This window comes from Anopheles arabiensis, chromosome 3 (assembly GCF_016920715.1).
Source record: "Anopheles arabiensis isolate DONGOLA chromosome 3, AaraD3, whole genome shotgun sequence".
Classification (NCBI taxonomy): Eukaryota; Metazoa; Arthropoda; class Insecta; order Diptera; family Culicidae; genus Anopheles; species Anopheles arabiensis.
Window position 1 is genome coordinate 46,275,554 of NC_053518.1, and position 17,017 is coordinate 46,292,570.

The 17,017-nt window shown below is 47.4% G+C and overlaps 1 protein-coding gene across 1 annotated transcript in view; it reads left to right on the forward strand.

Annotated features, from left to right (window-relative positions):
- LOC120904491 overlaps window positions 1–17,017 on the forward strand; it is a 136,832-nt gene that overhangs the window by 48,511 nt on the left and 71,304 nt on the right. The window contains 8 exon segments of the mRNA XM_040314501.1: window positions 11,654–11,867; window positions 11,944–12,045; window positions 12,122–12,238; window positions 12,306–12,437; window positions 12,511–12,882; window positions 13,301–13,543; window positions 14,203–16,587; window positions 16,659–16,952. Of these exon segments, the coding sequence (XP_040170435.1) occupies window positions 11,654–11,867; window positions 11,944–12,045; window positions 12,122–12,238; window positions 12,306–12,437; window positions 12,511–12,882; window positions 13,301–13,543; window positions 14,203–16,587; window positions 16,659–16,952 (3,859 nt within the window).

Sequence of the window (17,017 nt, forward strand, 5' to 3'; positions counted from 1 at the left end):
ATGCAGCCAGTGGACTTCTGAAATGTGGTGCATGTGTGCATGTGTGTATGTATGCTAAATTGGAATTTTATTGGACGACGCGTGCGTGAAGAAAAGAGTTGTATTGAAAACGCGAAAATCTCTCTTTTGTTTCCTCTTCGATCGTTGCGTATGGTATGCGGATAAAGCGTGGACGGAAACCGATCCCTTGTGACCAGATGCGAATCAAAATCGATACTACATTTTTTAAATAAAAGAACGAAACTCAAGTGAAGCTCGTCCTTTTTAAATGAACATTTGTTCTTTGCTTCACTCTAATCGCTCTTCAACTGTCGAATTTGTTGTTTATTTACATTATAGTTTTGTACAGTTTTAGTACAGAACAGATTATATTCTTTCAAAAATGTACCTTTTAACAGGCAATAATATACCTACACTCACGACGAAGCATATTCATACATGTGCGTCTAGAATTGCAGCACAGTGCGTGATCTTAAATCAAAGATTGTAAACAAGAAAATCCCTTACCTTTACTTAGTACTTGTTTCTCGGCTCCGGTTGCAGTGTTGATCACGGTTGCAGCAGTAATCAAGCACACAACCGCAGCAAAACTCCGGCTAAGGGTTACATTTTTCATACGCAGTGTAACACGGCTAGTAAACGATTACTATCGCCTCTTCGCACCTCAGAGTTGAACGACTCGGTTTTAACTCAGCATCGGCTACAGTTTACCTTTTTTCAATCCCTTGTGGCCAAACAGTGTCGTGTTGCACCAATATTGTGGCAAATATATATTCAATGAACACGAGCGCGCGAAGGAATTCACTGAGCATTGAGCATTCGAACCGTAGGAAAAGATCAATTCAAGGCCGGTCGTTACGGATGATGAGCTGTGTAAGACGCTACACTACGCACCCGTACCAGTAGATGGGTTAAGACTAAAAAATCGTTTTCGTTTTTCCTTCACATAACTTTGCAGTAGATATGTGATTTAACACAATTGAGAGTTATTGTTAAAATGACTTCGGCACTCTGGAGCTCTCCGAACGTTATGATAATGGAACTTTATTGCCATTTTTTTATAATTGGAAGTGCATTAATAACGATGATGGAATTGCTCATGCCTGCAGAACATTTAATTTGAATCTTATCGCAATGTGTACCGCCTTTCCAATTTATTGAGAGCGATATTTCAAGCTTTTATATTGAAATAACGTGCTGTTTTGAGTAGCTTAACACACTTTAATTGCGATGGTTTCTACATTTACTTCCAACCTAGCTAGGTCGAGAGTAAAGTTATTTTCAATCATTCTTATACAAATCGTCCAGACTTCGTTTTGGTAAAAAGAATGTTAATCAAGCAAAATATCTTTCGAAGGGCTAAAACGGTCCAGCCACATGTTGCATATGTTCATCGTCCAGAAACTGTGCCATTAGCTTAACGATCGTTCGTTCCTCTAAGGAAGATCTGACTCCTCTGCTTTTGCAAACAACGTCATACCATTAGCCGATTCGTTCCGCTTTGCAGCTCGAACCAAACAGCTCTAAACGACACCAAAGTCAGCCAGCATTTCTATGACCATTACTACTACTATTACTACTGCCTCTACTACTACAATTTCGACTCCTCGTGCTACCGTGGGAGAACCGGTCGATTCGTTTGATTGATCAAACGACGCTCATACACAATCCAATTGCTCGATCTTCTGCCGTGGTTGTAAGTGGGGTCCGTGTTTGCAGCATACGGACGGTATAGAACCAGTATGGCGGTGCGGGCACACTGCTCGCCATCCGAGACAAGTGACGGGAGAAAGAATAACTGTTCTTTTCTCCCGACGTCGTCGAATTCGACCGTCACCGCTTTGCTGCTGCTGCTGCTGCTGCTGCAGCTACGTAAGAGTGTTACGCTGTGCTACCTGGTTTACCCGGGCCCCGGAGCAGAGCCACAGCAATGTGTTTTATCTAACGTCGGTAAAAACCCCATCCCCGTGTGTTGTTGCCCTTAATTCTCGAAGATGCACGGGCCACGTCCCACTGGTTTGTGGTGCGGAATTCCCAGCGCGGTGAAATTATGTAGGCCGTTGCACGTTCTCGACGGGGACGGCTTTGGGACGGGTGGCATGGGTAGCAAAAGCCAAATGTCATAGTGCTGCTGCCACCACTGCCAGTCACACCCGACGCCAAAGCCTATTTACACAAACAATCTCGCCGTACATCGTTAAACCCACGGAGCCTGCGAATGGTGCATCGCGGGTCGGCTTTTGTTAGGGTTTTCCGTTTCGGAAGTGGCCGACTGCAACGTACAGAGCTGGTGGAAGTTTGTATCTCGCATTACGCTGGCGAAAACCGGTCAGCAAACACACTTTTCGAAGAAAGCAGATAAACCGGTTCACTCCACCGCAAATCCAAAACACTCCCGTAAGGCACTGTGGTATGGCAAATCGGTACGCCTAGCTTCTGGTCCTATCTATCTTTTCCACGCAAGTGCTCTCTCTCTCTCTCACACACACAGACAGACAAACACGCCATCTGGAAATGCTTCGGCTTTTCCAAGGCGAGCGAACTGGGTCAGAAAACTATTGGAAAATGAGTGAAAGAGCGGCTATTCAAACTGAGCCCTAAAAGGTAACGCCACACAAGCAAGCGCGAAACAATGGCTGCTGCAGATAGACGTAATTAATGACTGGGACGGATGTGCGCGATCTTAAACTGTCATCAATGACCCGGTTGATGACGGTTAACTGATCGGAAGGTAGGTTTTGTAGTGAACGTTTCTGGAAGATCGTACAGCTTAAGTTACTTTAGACAAGATTGAAGCATTGGTAGAATTGGATATTCGTAGAAGCCCAGCGAAATCAATTTACTTGGTAGCTTTTCTAATGAGCACAACACACACACGCACACATTATTTGTAATATCTATTTCCCTGCCAGCCCTAAGGCGCTGATTAAATTGAATCCTTGCCACGGCCAATGGGTGGTTGCAATCGCTTGCAAAGCTTAATGCTATAATCAGAACATTATCATCGTCAATTTAAAACAGTGACTCGCCCAAGGGCGGCACTGTTTGTGGCTTAATGTTGTAATATAGCAGATAACACCGGCAACGACACCTCAGTGAAACTCATTAAATTTGGACGATGAGAGTGCGGCGAGCGATCGTCTAGGATCTGCTTAGGAACGGTTACAAGTTAGCCGCGGGCCAGCGGCTGTTGACTGTTCTTGCTGAGCTCACTGAGGAAATTCTGGGTGCCAATTTAGCGCGTAATGGAGCCCGGAGTACGCCTCTGACAGCAGTGCCACCACCGGTTTTTGGAAGACCCATGGCTCAGGCGGCACTGGTCTCCTCCCGTATTTTTGTTCTCGTAGTTTCTTTCTGCATTCTACGGAGATGCTGCTGTTGCTGCTGTTATTGTTAATCTGCTTTCTGCCTCCAATCCAATCGGTTACACCTCACCAGCCATGCTTCGAATCATTAGCTAATAACTATTTCTTTCGGTTAATGTCCGCTACTAGAATAAACAAAAATGTGAAAAAGGATCGCACGTTGGTCCGTGCGCCATCCCTCCGAAAAATGTTCTGCCAACAAAGCAGAAATTAAACGGCAAGAAATCAAGACTAACGCTACCAAGATGGCGCAGTCTCTCGGGGGGCGTTGAACCTATGGAGCCTGTATGGAGAGAATATTGACCGCATCTGACCGTCTGCCTACTTCGTTTTCGATCCCTTTTCCCGCATGATCAACATTTTTTTGTTGTTGTAGTAATTTTCAATTTCCTACGAGCATCACCACCACCAGCACCACCACCGCCTTTTTCTCCCGGACAGTTTGGGCGCGCTTCATCAAACGTGGTTGGCCAGATCACAGCGGCCGAAACCTTTTTTTTTTTGCTTCCTACACACACCGCACCCACCTAACGTGCGCACATGCTATCGAGCAAATGCCAAATGGAAAATTGAATAATTTCAAGTGTTAATTGATATTTGTTAGAGGTGGAGTTGGTGGATTTGGTGCAGGATTTTCGATGCTTCGCATTCGCATTTGGTTGCCCGCAGTTGCCCGCAATCAATCGGATGGGATCAAAAAGTTGGGTTGGGTTGAGTGGGACAGGAGCGGGGGAAGGGATGGTAGGTGTGAAGTCTTTTTTTTCTCTCGCTGTCTCCCTCAGCCTTAGCGCTGCTTCAGCAGCCTCAAAAACCCACATTCTATCGATGATATCGGTGCTACAAAACGCTTTTAAGTGATATTTATGTTTGATTTTTCACCGATTCATGCTCACGCACACATCTAATGATTGAAGTACCGTTGCACCGCCAGACAAGGTGTGTAATTAAGCATCTGTGATAACAATATGGCGCGTGTAGACGAACGAACGAAATGATGTCGCTGTTGTGGTTCGCTTGCTGAATCGGGGAGGTGTAAACATGTATTAAAAGCAGTTGTTATTTTCCAGTGTTCTTCATCATCACACCAAAGGGAGGAGTGTATCCTACAGCATCGAAAACTTTTTTATACCTTTCCGTTCCAGTTAACCTTCCAGTGTGTAAAGCTTCCAGCCCTCTGAAACACACACACGACTCACAAGTTACAGCATTGCAATGGCTTCACTTTCCTTTTTGCATAGTTATGATTCACTTTCACTTCACGACGATCGCAAGGGTGGAGTCGTTCGTAACATGCAAAAGCGACCCTACAGCATCACATACACACACGTTTGCCACGATCGAGTAAAACCTTGTTTTATATCAATTGGTTTTTAACCGGTTTCCAGCACTGGGGCCAATGGAATTCGTCTAAATGGAACTTGAGCTGCGCTCGATGATCCTCATGCAACAATCACAACACGTTGGAGCAGTTAAGAATAATTAACCAAACTGTCCAATGGCTAAGTGATTTAATTGAATAATTGGCAGCAGCACAATACAACGACAAGCCTTGGCTGCTATCATTTCCCTTTCCAGGATGCTGATTACACACGTCGTTGTGCAGTATGCAACACACAATTCTCCGACCGAGGATTCCGGCTCAATGAAGCAGCAGTTAGCGCTCCCTGATTGCGGATGGTTTTAGCCACAACAGCGTCTGCGGATAATGGAAGAATTCCTTTATTTGCCTGCCGCCATAGCTTACGCAAATATTTGCACGTAATGATGCACATCCAGCATCCTAACCTTGAATTTATCTCACCCCCTCCCAGAGCCTTAATACGCAGGCTGATTTTTTTCTTGCAGCCACTATTTCGCCTGTTGGTTTCTCGAAGATTATTGCACTCTTCTCCTCGTTTGTGCTTCTCGTCTCTGGCCGCCCCTTCTTTATCAGAGCTGCACAGTGTGCGCAAACTTAAATTAAGGTAATGTAGTAACCCAGCAGCTACCTGAGGAGGGCGCTGAATTCCTTTAAATTGGCCGATTTAATGATGAGACTTGCCTCCCGTCGTCTGCGTCTGCGTTTGCTTCATTGGAACATTCTTCTTCAATTTGACTCTAATGCTGTTCTAAGCCGATACACGCGAGCCGCCACGAGCTATGTGATAAATGAACTACATTAAAAGAATGATCATCCTTTTTTTTTCTTCTTATGGCCAAGTTCATAACTTCATAACGTTGAAACCCACCAAAACAGGTCACCTTCTAGACGCAATCAGACTTTAATTTGCACTAAAGTTGCTTTTATGCTCAATTTTCTTCGTCCCTGTGCTTCTTCGTGGATGTGCTTCTTCGTACGTGATACACTAGTCGCACTAGCTAGGCGACCATTTAAAACCTAATTAAATTAATGGGGCCCGCTCAATGGACATTGTTTTCCTGGGGTCCACTGCCCGCCGATGATGCGTTTATCCCTGCGCACCGTGTCTGCTACTATGAGTTGCTGGCCGAACCCTTGTACACGGGGTCTTCTGGTCCAGAGAGGTCTAGGGCGCCATAATAGTAGTCATTTGATGTTAATGTACCAAAGTAAGGTGTTCACACCACAATGTAATTGCAGGAACATTTGATAACCGTCCTATTGGGCGGATGTCTTTGAACTCGTCCAAACATTTACCCGGGGTTCATGACCAGATCAGCTCACGTTACGTGCGACTTGTTTGACGCTTGTCGTTCGCTCCATGTTAAACCGACAAAATATTTTCGTTCTTTCGTTCGCTTTCGTTTTTTGTGTGTTTCTGTGTGTACGTCGTTGCGGCTGGATGAAGTTCGCCAGCGCTCAGCGTTCGTCTGCCGCTAAAAAGGGGTCTCGGGTCAGATTGGTCGTAAAGATCGACCATGCTTGCGGACATGTGCACACACATTCGCCGGAGAGAAAATTGTTGCCACTTCAAAACCTGTTCCCCGTGTAACGATTCCACAAACAATTCGTATGAATTTTGCACTAAAAACGGAGAATAAATGGCTTACTCTGAGGCATCGTGTTTGGGCTGCTCGTTTATCATCTTAGTTCTTTTTTTTCGTTCGCCTGCCTGTGTGAGACTTAAGACGATGAGAAATGGCTCACTGGCAGGATTTCACATTTTTGCGTTATGAAAAGAACTCGATTGAAGTCACATTTCGAGGAAGAACAGCGTGAAAACAGCTACCAGGCAACAGAATGTCAATCGGAAAGAAACCCTACAGATGGGAGAAAATTGACCAAAGAATAGGGTCTGCAGAAATTCTTAAAATTGACATTAACAAGATAAATCATTGAGCTACCTTTACCAAAGTTCGAAATGTTTTTGTTCTTATTATTCTTTCCATCTAATAAATTCCAATTGAAGTGCAATAAATGTTTGTAGCGCCATAAAAGAACCGAACGTTACTTCAAACTAATAAGCTTGCTTTCCTCTTTACCAACTATTCTGGGTCCTAATGGTACCGTATGATCATTTTATTACCACCCGGCTTGATTTAGTGCTCTGCCAGCATAATGCTGTAGAATCGGAATGCCTTTCTATCAAATACCTCTCGTTCGAGTAACGGTTCTGGGACGCATGTACTTTGGGGAGCGTTCCATTATTTACAGTATCACTTCAACTTCAATGACCCGGTGGAACGATGGCAATAGAAACTGGCTAATTACCATGTCGAAAGCGAATCGTAATTAAATGCAATCAATGGCAACACCATTCCGAGCTGAGCTCATCGTGGATGTGCGGACCAAAATCAATCAAGTCGCGTGACAATCAGTTTTACACCGCGGGAAAGATTGAGGCGAACCGATCAGAGACCGATAGGGCGATAGCATTGCCTTCTACCGTCATAAGAACGCAGCACTTCAGCAAAACTCCCCACTTTTTTGGTCTAAGAATGCTTCTGATCGCTGTTCTTGCTATGCTGCCACAATGTCCTTGTGTGATCGAAACTGTTTCAAATATAAGAGTTATATTCCGAGCCCCAGCTGCTCACGGTTGCCGATAGATACTTCGTTTCAACGTGCACATTCCGACAAGGATTAAAACATGTTCTGGCCGGAAAAATGACCAGAACGAGCCGCGGGCCTTTGCAAACGTAGGCGTACAACGGGAACATCGTAATCCAATTTGCCGCCACCGATACATCTTTGTCCAGGCGTAGCATGCCAGCGGTGAGCAATGCGAATTGACTCTGCGTGTAATTTATCGATTAATATATGTCCACGATTCGCAACCAGTGATGCCCACCGTCGCGCCGTCGTTGAAAACGGAAGCATCCACAACCAGAACGAAACACGCCCGATAAAACAACAAAGTTGCCGAAGCGACAACGCTACCATTATGACTATTATCTACCACATTCTCATCATCATCATCACCATCATCATCATCACCACCACCACCATCACCCGAAGCTGGTCTGACGCCTCTCAACCTTTGGGAGGAAAAGTTCTCGGATTAATTTTCTCCAACGAAACAGACCTATTATTTATTCACAATGAAGGATCGACTGTGGCGCCAAATCGATCGATGAATGATTTTCTACCGCTTTTTATGCTTTGTACCTACACCAGTATTTTATGCGACGTAATGAAGCAATAAATTGCGTTCATATCGTATGCATTACTCGAGATGTCATTTGTCACTCGAATGGCCATTGCAGAGGGAACTATAAACAGCAATAATAGTTCTACTGCAATGTTGCACTGTTCGCGATGGATTATCATTTTTCAAGATTATGATACAAGTTTGCAGCAACACTTTCAATTTTTCTGCTTGATCTTTACAGTGAACGGACCAAGAAATCGGAAGCACAACTCGAACATAATGATAATCTTATTTCTTGAGGCATAAGATTTGTGCAAAAGATTTGCGTTTTAATAATGTGAAGAATGTACTGATGCTTAGTTGCGTACAGAGCTTGTGGATAATTGGTTACTTTTACGCATGTTTGTTTGCCATTTTTCTTCCAGAAACATTCTATCCAAACAATAGACCGTCTTGACAGTGTTTAACTGTTGTTTGGTTAATGCTTCAACAAGTGTCGCTACCTTTTGAAGAAACGACTCACTTAATGCCAAACCCTATGAATGATCGTTATGGTTGAGGCGGGTAGAGAACCCCGCCTTTGACACTAGTGAAGTTGTTTGTTTGAAATGCTCCTACACTTCTGTAGCGCAAATTAAAACATCGTTTGACGGCAGAAAGCATCTCCAGGAGCGTGTTAGAACCCGTTATAACGTATTCTTTGCGTCCCATTACCTGTGCCATAATCTGAACAGAACCAAAACATTATGGGAGGTATGTGAGCTGCCTTGCACCGTTAGTTAAACCTGCTGTTTGCTTACTGATCGTCGTAATTGTGTACTGCGAACATTAAATATTATTAATTAACAATCATCATTCGAGTATTCGTAAACAGCTTAAATACGTGTTGATGAACTTAAAACCGTGCATTCCTCGTTCGACAGTATCGCTTGTGTCTTGCTGGCTGGGTGGAATTCTGCCTGATGAACATTGAATTGATTATTTCTCTCGAAATCAATGATTCATTTCTTTAGTAATATGAAGATGCAGTGAAAGCAAACGTAAGCAAACATCAAAACAAGCAATCAATTAGAAATTTGAAACGTTTGAATCTCATTCTACATAAGGCGGTTTCCTTTATCTCATTTCTCCGTATCATGCTTCGACACACCATTCGATCAATACTAACATCAGAGACGGTGACTTGCGGGCTCGTGAAATGAAATTAATTACTTACCAATGAACCTACAGAATACAAGGATTTGTTTTTGTAAAGCTTAATTAATATTGTCCATTATATAAACAAGTAATGAAAATCGCTCAGCTCATGTGGAAAACCTTTTACAACCATTATATTTAAAACAATTAACTTATATGCAAACTTTTACTGGCAAGTGTTTAGAACAAATTGTAATATTTTCGTTTAAGAAAAAGATCATGATCATGTCAGCAGGTTGTCCATGCAAATTTATAGCCAGGAATAGCTTTAAACTTGTTTGTACCTGGATTGTTAATGTTACAGTTCATCTCATATCGTGTTATATCTCGATGCTTAGCCTCCGGCTAAGTTGAAAACTACCTCTCTCAGAAGGTCATAAAAGTGTAAAGTGCAAGAGCATTTGCTCGGGTGATGTATCTGCATTACCAGCCGGGGTGATATACTGATATCTACAGCACTAAACATCATGTTTGTTGGGACGATCATAGTTGCAATGTGTATGATCCTTTAATCTTTAAAGCTCATTCTAACACGGATACACACGTTTTCAATTTGCTAAGTGGATTCTATCTATCCATTCTGGTCGAATCAACAAGTGTCTTATAACGATTGAAGCTCTTGCCATAAAAATTCCTCCAATAAATAGAAGCGTAGGAACAATCAAACGACCAGAGCATTACCATGTTCTTCCATTACTATTTCGCAATCGTGGAGATAATTTTAACGCTGGTTGGTAAATAAATACATTCTTTTTTAAAAAGAATGAAAAAAATCAGGCATTTGATTTTGATTGGAGGCACGATCAATGAATTTTTAAAAACTGTTTGGTCCCTTCATGTCTTATTTTTATTTGTACCAGGCTTCTCGTTTAATCCTAAAACATACTCCCCTGCTCCACAATACTTGCTGCATCATTTTTAGCAATATCTGGAATAATCATAGGCTGCCAATATTAACGCCTCTTGGTGCTGATAGTTGCCGTCCAGCGATGGTGTCGGGCGAGTGTTAAACTTCGCATTTAAGAAAATAGTACCCTATCATCACCAACATCGAATTCCAATTATTATCCTTCTACCGTCAAGTCTTTCGTCGCTTCAATGCTGGCCATAATCAAGCAGCTTGTTCGAAGGCACCGGGAAAACATACAGAAACCGGTAACAACGAATGTGCACGTATGTGTGTATAGGTATTTATTTTGCTAACAAGTTTACCCAGAAACGTTAGCCTAGAGCATCGGCGAATGGCTGCGATCAGCTTTTAAGCACAGCTTTTTCTAGACCTGGCGTATTGCTGTTTTTGCGTTGAATCGATTATGAATTTTATGACTCTTCAAACACAATTATCGATCGATCGCTTGTTGGATCGTTCCAGTTCAATGGTCAGATCCACTTATTGTACCACCTAGAGACGTAACTTAATGTGCACCTTACTCGTGTGTTCGGTTTGCTCGGTACCTTATACCTAATGTTCTCTCCTGATTGCTTCCTGCTTCACGGCCAATCTACACCACGCCGTTGATGGAATGACGTACAGATCAATGCACCTTGACATGAAAGGTTACACTAAACAATTGGGTCCATTTCGTTAAATTCTACACTCGAGAAGAACCGGATCGCGCGTCCACGAATGAGGATCACATCAAGTCCAGGAACAGTAGCATGCCAAGAGAAGCTTCCAATGATAGGCCTATTTAGATGTCAACTAGAGAAAGCATCATTTGATATACTCCCAGCAGAAGCTCCCGCAGCTCAGTGGCGAGCAGCCGAGTTTTCCTATTTTGGCAGTAAACCAAAATTACAATCAATACCCCGTGGCGACGAGACCGTACCACCTTGAAGAGAGATTGCTGCCTCCAACCTCCAACTGCCCGGTGGGATTGTGTAGTCATTCGCCTCTGTCTTGATGAACGGGCGCGATCTTCCCTTACGGTGAGGGGCCCGATTTTTTACGCGTCATCGTTGTCAGTCCTGTTTCAATGGTTTCGGCATTGGGCTGGGTAATTGTTGGAATGTTCTTTAAGCGATCTTCGTTCTCCAGTCGCAGCCAGTATATCCGAGCCACCCAACGCGTGACAGTGAAACGCATCGTAACTCAGTCGGACCAGCACTATTTGATCACCCAGACAATTCAGCTGACTTTTTTTTGTAATGTGCCCTCTGTGTGCTTGTTCCTGGATGGAGTTGGATTATAATTTGTGGTACAACGGGTGTTCGTTTCTTAATGGAAACCGGGAGCGTAAATTGAAAATTTGTCCGAAGCGCATCTCAATTCCCAGCAGCTGAATTACACTATTTCATTGAAAACGACACAATCATGCCCGGTAGACTTGAACTTGTGGTGTTAGGATTGACGAAATTTATGTATACCTCCGACAATCAGTGGGGAGGATCTTAAACAGGAATTTACATTACAGACAAAAAAAATCAATTGAAGTATACTTCGATAATTTGACGATTGTTGTTATTATAATTGATTTATTTTAAGTTTAATTTAATTATCTAAATCCTAATGAATAATGTTCTTCCTCTCTCTCTTTGCAGACAAACGCACAACTCTCAGCGTCGCGTAAGCACGTGGGAATCTTTGGTCTGAAACACGAAGTGTTTTTTCTCAACCTTGAAGATGGCTACTTCGGTTGCCAGGTCAACGAATCGACAGACTATCTGCAGCTGTACGAGCTGTCCAAACTTTGTGATGGTACATCGGATTGCTACATGGGCTCCGATGAACTTAGAAATAAGTTAAAGTGTACAAGTAAGTATTCCTATCGCGATTTTGGCAATCAGCAGTATTGTTATTAAACTCCTGTCATTCAATTCATTCCTTTCAGATGATTGTGATAAAGATGGCACCGCTTGCTCGAATGGAGTGTGCTTAGACGGCCAATGCCACTGCAATGATGGTTTTGGTGGTTGTAACTGCCAAGTTCCGGGTAAGTTTACTTCTTTTTTGTTCAATTGTTTCATGAAAAGGTACAAAAAACACTTATAAATCTTTCTCTTTGTCAGATGAAAACGAATGTAAATATCGACCCTGTGACGTTTTCGCCCATTGTACAAACACCCTCGGCAGCTTCACCTGTACGTGCTTTCCTGGCTATCAAGGCGACGGTCTTCATTGTGAAGGTAAGTGAACAGCGAAACATGAACACGCCCTCGACGGTGGTGGCTAATCGGGTTTGCTGCTCTGCAGATATCGACGAGTGTCAGGATCCAAACATCGCACAGCGGTGTGTTGAGAATGCCGAATGTTGCAACCTACCAGCTCACTTTGTGTGCAAATGCAAACCCGGCTTCGAAGGCGACGGTGAAGAGCGATGTGCAGGTAAGAGTAATGGGTGGAACTATCTCTTAACAGCAACGATCTCAACAAACCCTACTGCTCGTTTCTTGCACAGATATCAATGAATGCTTGGATCCGCAAGCGTGTGGCCTGAACGCGGAATGCGTCAACCTGCCCGGCAACTACACCTGCCAGTGCAGGGAGGGCTACTACGGCGATCCGTACAACGGGTGCGTCGATGTGGATGAGTGCGTTCAGCCCGGCGTTTGCGGACCAGGTGCCATATGTACGAACCTTGAGGGTGGTTATCGCTGCGACTGCCCGCAAGGATTCGATGGAGATGCACGCTCGGCTCAGGGATGTTTGGATTACGATGAGTGCGCACGTTCACCGTGCGGCCGGAATGCGCTTTGCCGCAATGAGGTGGGCAGCTTCCGGTGCGAATGTCAACAGGGCTTTTCAGGCGATCCGATGACGGACTGTCAAGGTAAGTGGCCGGGGGTGTGTAGGGAGTCCGGGTCGAACTGTTATGGTCCACCGACCATCGCTTTTCGCCAAACAGGCCAAACGCCTACCAATCACCATGCTTCACCGGCTAACGCATTCGGTATTCTAACTCTCAATTTGCATTTTGCCATAAATCATATTCGCCTGCTGGGGACCACACATGACACACTCTCATCACCACCACTCATCGCCATGGGACCGACCGATCTCTTTGCCGACACCTACATCACACGTGCGGGCAAATCGGGCAATGGTGCGCCAAACTGCCGGCTACTAACAATCGCACACGCGGCCACGGGCAAAACATCATGCTCATGTTCCGCTGCAACATCACAAACATCACACACCACCACCATACATCACCACAACCACGAACCATCGACAAACTCGGCCGGCAGACGTGGACGAGTGTTCCGGTAATCCGTGCGCGGAGGGTGCGATTTGCATTAACACGCCCGGCGGCTACCGGTGCAAATGTCCGCCCGGATTGGTGGCCTCGGACGACGGTCAGTGCACGGACGTCAACGAATGTGCGAAGGCGCATGCTTGCGGTGAAAATGCCAAGTGCATCAACTTTCCCGGATCCTACAAATGCTTGTGTCCGCAGGGATACGAGGGACGCGGTGAATTGTTCTGCAAAAGTTAGTTTTGTTCGCCCCCATACCCCCCATACCCTTACCTCAATGGCTTCCTCGAGTCATCCTCGATGATCGACTGCCGGAAGATGATCGCTATTAGTGATGAGAAAATCAAATGGACCTACGAGGTTCGTTCCGTCCATGGAACGTTCAAAGCTTAGGTTACAATCATATTACAACATATTTTTTTAAGGTTAAAACGAGTTCTTTAGTAGATTCAATTTTTCTGTAGTTTTGTTACAACTTTTTGGAGACTGGAATTCATGATAGTGATATAATGGCAAGAAATTTAGATCTCGTTCAGCTGTCGGAAATTTACCAATACGTTTCAACGGAAACTGTACTTATTTTCAAGGAAAGTCGTTAGTAATTTACCTAAAAATTTGTAAGCATGTATTTATGCAAAACTTTGAGCCCATAATTCGATCATTATTCATTCCTTTTCGATAAGGAGTTTTCCGGATGTTTCCCATCACTACTCGTCAGCATTGGGCCTGTCACACTTCGGCAGTCGATCTCCCGGGATTGGTTCTGAGTACGCTTTAGCTTCCATCTACTAATGTCTTGCGCACATCTCATAACACAAACCCCACGCACACATGAACACACACGCACACTCACACCCACACCCACACACATGATTCTGTTTTCACCTTCTCTAGATGTAAACGAATGCCTTGATAATCCATGCGGGGAAAATGCGCTATGCACGGACACGGTGGGAAGCTTTATCTGCTCATGCAAACCAGAATACACCGGCGACCCGTTCCGGGGCTGCGTCGATATAGACGAGTGCAGCGCGTACGAGAAGCCGTGCGGCGAGCACGCGATCTGCGAGAACGCGTCGCCCGGGTACAACTGTCTCTGCCCGCAAGGGTACGTGGGTCGGCCGAACGCGAAAGTGGCCTGCGAACAGGCGGACGTGAACGTGCTGTGCACGACCGCCTTCGACTGCACCAACAATGCGGAGTGCATCGAGGGTCAGTGCTTCTGTCAGGACGGGTTCGAGCCGCAGGGCTCGGTGTGTGTCGACGTGGATGAGTGTCGAAGTGGCGCGGGGGGCTTGCGCAAGGAGCCCGCCTGCGGACCGTCGGCGGTGTGCGTGAACACGCCCGGCTCGTACCGGTGCGAGTGTGAGGCGGGCTTCATCGGAACGCCGCCCCGAGTGCCGTGCAAACCGCCCTGTGCGGACGTGAAGTGTGGTAAGAACGCGTACTGCAAGGCGGAGGGCCAGGAAGCGTTCTGCATCTGCGAGGAGGGGTGGACGTTCAACCCGGCCGACATTGGGGCCGGCTGCGTCGACATTGACGAGTGTGATCCGGCCCAGGGTCCGAACGGGCGGTGCGGCTTGAACGCAGTCTGCACGAACCACCCGGGCAGCTACAGCTGTACCTGCCCGCCCGGGTATACGGGCGATGCGACACGCCAGTGCCAGGATGTGGACGAGTGTGCCCGCCCCGGTGCGTGCGGCACGAACGCGCTCTGCAAGAACCTCGACGGATCGCATCAGTGCAGCTGTCCGGCGGGCTCGATTGCCGATCCGGATCCGAGTGTGCGGTGTATCAGTGTGGTTGCCTGTGCGAAGGACGCGGACTGTCCGGGCAATGCGGTGTGCGATCGGCAGAAGCGCTGTCTGTGTCCGGAGCCGAACGTTGGCAATGACTGTCGCCATCCGTGCGAGAAGGTGACCTGTGGGCCGAACGCGCACTGTATGCTGGTGCCGGGCGGAGGCGCCCAATGTCTGTGCAGTGAGGGTTTCACCGGCCAACCGGGTCAGTGCGTGGACATCAACGAGTGTGGAGCCAACCCGTGTCCGAGTGGAGCGGTGTGTACGAATCTCCCCGGCGGTTACACCTGTCAGTGTCCGGGCGGAAGCTCGGGCGATCCGTACTCGGGCGGCTGCTCCAAGTCCGCCCTGAACGCGTGTGGCGAGAGCAACCCCTGCCCGGCGGGGGAGAAGTGTGTGCAGGACGCGTACAGCGGCAATAGTGTGTGCATCTGCGGGCAGGGCTACAAGCGCGACTCGAAGGGGCGCTGTCGCGATGTGGACGAGTGTGCGGACGACAGCGGCAAGACGGCGTGCGGTGTGAACGCGTTCTGCAAAAACCTGCCCGGCAGCTACGAGTGCCGGTGTCCGGCCGGGTTCAATGGCAATCCGTACCAGTCGTGCGACGAGTGCCACAGTGCGGAGTGTCGCTGTGCAGCGCCGTACAAGCTGATGGAGGGCAACTGCGTGCTGGACAGCTGCTCGCCGGACGGCAAGTGTCCGGGCGGCGCGGAATGCATCACGATTACGGGCGGCGTTAGCTACTGCGCCTGCCCGAAAGGGTTCCGCACGCTAGCGAACGGCCACTGCGAGGACATTGACGAGTGTGGCGAGGGGCAGCAGGTGTGCGGGTACGACGCGATCTGTCTGAACACGATCGGTGGCTTCGAGTGCAAGTGCCCGCTCGGCTACTCGGGCGATCCGTACCATGGGCTGTGCACGCTGGCGCAAAAGCGGTGCGCCTCGGACCGGGAGTGCGGTGCGAACGAGCGGTGCGTCCAGCCGGGCGAGTGTGTCTGCCCGCCGCCGTACTATATGGACGCGTACGATGGCAACCGGTGCAAGAGCCCGTGCGAGCGGTTCCCGTGCGGCATGAATGCGCGCTGCACGCCGTCCGATCCGCCCCAGTGCATGTGCGAGGTCGGGTTCAAGGGCGACCCGCTGACCGGCTGTATCGACGAGGACGAGTGTGCCAACAGTCCGTGCGCGTACGGTGCGCAGTGCGTGAACCAGCGTGGCGGCTACAAGTGCGTCTGCCCGGCCGGGATGGTGGGTGACGCGTACAAGGGCGGCTGCATACTGGAGCAGGGCGCGGTCAAGAGCCAGTGCCGGCGGAACGAGGACTGCGCGGATACGCTGGCCTGCGAGCGGGGCACTTGCGTGAGTCCGTGCGCGAGCCTGCTGTGCGGACCGAACGCGTTCTGCGAACCGGAGAAGCATGCGGCCTGGTGCCGGTGTCGGGCCGGTTTCGTCGAGGGCCCGGGTGGAGACTGTGTATCACGTAAGTCGGACGCAACATCGCAGCATCACGAGCACCGTCAGCTCTAACAACCCTTATCTTTTGTTCCACAGAATGCGAAGGGTACATGTGTGGCCAGGGAGCGATGTGCATTGTTTCCAACACCGGACCGACCTGCAAATGTCCGCCGGGAGAGATGGGAAACCCGTTCCCGGGCGGTGCCTGCACCACGGACCAATGCTCCACCAGCAGACCGTGTGCAGATCCGCAGGTTTGCATTAACGGACGCTGCAAGCACAAGTGCGACGGGGTGATCTGTGGCATCGGAGCCACCTGCGACGCTGCCAGCGGGAAATGCATATGCGAGCCGTACTTCGTCGGCAATCCGGAGCTGATTTGCATGCCACGTAAGTGTCTCCCTGCTGCAAACGCACGTCAAAGTCTTCCCCCTGTCGATCGATATTAATTGAAC